The sequence below is a fragment of the Camelina sativa genome, chromosome 5 (genome assembly GCF_000633955.1).
Source record: "Camelina sativa cultivar DH55 chromosome 5, Cs, whole genome shotgun sequence".
Classification (NCBI taxonomy): domain Eukaryota; kingdom Viridiplantae; phylum Streptophyta; class Magnoliopsida; order Brassicales; family Brassicaceae; genus Camelina; species Camelina sativa.
The window spans coordinates 14,839,199-14,842,940 of record NC_025689.1 but is presented as its reverse complement, the minus strand read 5'-3'; the positions used below and the strand labels follow the sequence as shown (position 1 = coordinate 14,842,940).

The 3,742-nt window shown below is 33.3% G+C and overlaps 1 protein-coding gene across 1 annotated transcript; it reads right to left on the bottom strand.

Moving 5' to 3' along the window:
* On the bottom strand, positions 558-3,201 carry LOC104786920 (UDP-glycosyltransferase 86A2). Its single transcript, XM_010512396.2, has 2 exons — positions 2,557-3,201; positions 558-1,536 (listed from the first exon to the last, which is right to left on the bottom strand). Exons 1-2 carry the CDS (start codon positions 3,086-3,088, stop codon positions 623-625), a joined length of 1,446 nt encoding a protein of 481 aa, XP_010510698.1. The 5' UTR covers positions 3,089-3,201; the 3' UTR covers positions 558-622.

The window sequence follows — 3,742 nt, the reverse complement described above, 5'->3', positions numbered from 1 at the left end:
TAATAATTATTTTTAGAGCCAAATATAAATCAAATATGTATTTTTTTGTTATTTAGATGTTAAATTAAGAGTTTATGATATTTTACAATAACTAATGTACAATTTTTTAGTGAAAATCATAAATTTTCTTTTAAAATTACGTTTTATGTGTTTATCGTAATTTTAAAGACAATACTATAGTTTTTACTTTATTTGATATTTTTGTTTTAACATAAACAGAATTATACATATATTTAATACTATATATTTTTATTTTGTTATTAATTTAATAAAATAACCTTAAAACTAATATCCGATCAATCCCTGTTTAATCTCCGATTTTCTCGCTAGGTGCTAGTTCCACCCCGACCGTCTGACTAGCACCTAGCAATTTCTAAAACAGGGCATAATACTTATCACTCTTTATTGTATTTATGTTTTCGTATTTATGCTTTTTTTCTTTTTTTTATATTCACAATGAACAATTCTAATATCATACTACATTTACAAATACTAAAACCAAATAATTTGTTTGGATTAACATTTTTTTCAGAGTAGATTTTTTGACCACAAGTGAATATTATAAAGCGTATTATAAGATCGAAACAAAATTTGACAAAGTTCCATAAAAAAAAAAAAGAAATTAAGCTTTCCCATTAGATAAACCAACCTTAGCCATAAGACCATCAATAAACAAACCCAAGTTCATCTCAGACGATGATCCACTGTTTCTCACCGCACCTTCCAAACTCATTTTCACCCGTCCGATCTTGTCCTTAGAAACTCCACACATCAAACGGTTAATATTCCTCCCAACTTCATCTCTCCCAAAATCACTCCGATCTTCACAAAGATTGATCCCAATCTCCCAATCATCAACCACAAGCTTCCTATTCGTAACCTGATCAGTCAACAACGGGAAACACAACACAGGAACCTCACACCAAATCGTCTCCAGTATCGAGTTCCAACCACAATGTGTTAAAAACCCACCAACACTCTCATGTGACAGAACCGTCATCTGACAACACCATGGTATCACAATCCCACGGTCTCCAGCTTCTGTCTCGAAACCTTCCGGTAATGGGTTTGTCTCGTCTGAACTAACAATGTCTGGTCGAACCACCCAAACGAAATTGACTTTGCTCTGTAATATCCCGTGAGCTATCTCGACGAGATCCTTCTTAGTTACGTGGGCGTAGCTACCGAATGAGACGTAAAGGACTGAGCTTTTTGGTTTAGTGTTGAGCCATTGTGTACAGTCTGATTCAGACCAGAGTGATGTTGTGACTGAAGAACCGGACTGAAGATTGAACGGGATGATTGGTCCGACTGCGTAAAATGGGATCTTTGAGTTGAGTGCTTTGATTGTTTTGTCTTCGAATTGTTGTATCGTGTTACAGAGTACAAAGTCGACTTTTTTCACGTCTTCGAATGCTTTGAAGATGATTTGATGAACTACTGAAGAAGTATCTGTTTCTTGAAGATACGACGCCGTGTCTTTTGGGTTTATCGCGGCGACTCCGGGAATGTAGTTTATCAGATCGTCGCGGGTTTCTGGGTCAGGAAAAATAGTTACGGGGTAGATTTAGATAATTAAGAAAATATAGGACGAGTTTGGTAAATTTGAAAAAGGAATAAATCAAAGGTGGTAAATTAATAATATGGACCCCCTGACATTAATTCACATGCATCATTACATGACAAAAGTAAAGTCCCTACGCTTTATGTTAAGTCCCTACTGGCTTTTATTATTTTCACCATATTTATATCGTTAGGATTACTGATTTTTGTTTGTTTTTGATTTTCCTTTTTGGTCGGCAAATCGTAACGCTTTTTATCAGGAGTATTTTAAATAATTCACCAAAAAAAGGAGTATTCTAAATAAATAACTTCATTGGATTTTTGGAAAAAATTTAAATGATTATGGTAGTAAAATTGTTTGAAAAAGAGAAGGTTTAATTTACTTTTTTTTGGTATCAAAGCGATTAATATATAGTTTCATGAAATATTTGGTACAATAGTGTGGTGTCATTTGAGTTGAGGGTTAGATTTTAATCAAGCATAAAATTATTTACGTGAAAAAAAAAAAATTCATTGACCTAACTGATAAAAAATGTCATTGTCAGGTTGTAATTAATGTGTATAAATTATCTTTCATAGTTTTTTTTTAGTCAACAAAATAACTTTTTTTATAAAAAAAATTTTTTTGGGGTTAAAACACTAAAATGTTTTAGAAAACCTATAGTAAGAAGAATCATAAACCAAAAAAAGAAAGAAAAAGTTACAAGCTGTCTAAATGATAAAGTAATCACCAATAATAATAGAATATTCGAATAGTCACTAGATCGGTAAACATGCAAAGAAATGCTCACCAATTATAATTTTTTTTTTTTTCAAAATCTATCTTGCATTTCAATTTAACTATAGACGTTGACCAAGACCCAAAAAAAACATGTTTTCGTGAAATTTGAAAGATCTACCGTTACTATCAATGAAACAGAATAGGTAACAATTAAATGAGGTAAACAAAAAAAAATCTAATATCAAAGAAGATGATAATTACTAGTAAATTACCTTGAGCACCAAAATGGCCATGAATCCGAAGCAGATCCAAATGGTAATAAAGCGAGAAAACTAAAGCAGCTTCGGTCCAAAACGAGACACAAACCAAACCAAACTTCCTCGCAACCACCGACGGCCACACAAAGAACGTGTCGGCGATCATCACATTCACACCGCCGTCTCCTCCGACAAGACTCGCCACAAGCTCTTCCACATGCGCGTAGAATACGTGCAACAGAGACGACTGGTACGTGTCATGGTTCAAGGACCGGTCAAACCCCACCGGTAAACCATCGGAAACCGTCGCGTACCTTATGTCAAGGCCAGACTCGGACCTAACTCCGGCGAAAATATCTCCATCGGAGCCGTTTGTGATCTGGTGGTGGATGTAATGAGTGTTGACGAATGTGACGGTGATCCCTTGTGACGCTAGCTTGATGGCTAACTGTACAAACGGGTTTACATGTCCTTGAAACGGATATGGGATCAGGAGAGCATGAAGATGATGATGATTATGATTTTTAGGGTTTTTAACGTCCGCCATTAAAATGGGTTTTTGTGGTGAGGAAGATGAAGAAATGAGAGAAATCTAAAGGTTAATTTTTTTTTTGTTTTTGGTTTTTTGGTTTTGGATTAAAATAAAAAAAAAAAGAGAAGAATCTGTCATTAAGAAAAAGAAAAAACATATGGGGCAAGTTGGGAATAAATGAATGACTTTGCATTGATTCGCGGAAATAGCCATAGAAGTGGATGGTTAGTGGCATTTCTATGCATTTAATTTTAATTTCTTCATTTTTTTATTTTCTTTGATTTTGATGATATAATTTAGTAATTTGTTCCTTAAAAAATATCTTTCATCTAAAATTCAGTAAGATGTCATGGAGAGAATCTAGTTCCAGTAAAAGGTTATGACCATGTGGATTTAGAGTTGCTTAGTCAAAATGGTTGATTTGTCAATTTATATTCTCCTAATCCGCTAATCGTAAACGAGAAAGACAAAGGCGAATATATTCATTTATATGTAGAAGAAAAAGAAAGATGGGTAATTTTAGTTTTTAGGTTTTAATTTTATTATATACTTATATACCTCTAAAATATATACGAATCCCCCCCCCCTCTATTATTAATATGAATCATTTCTAAGAATTTTGTGACGAATATAAACTTAAAAACACAACTTTATATATTCATATATTTT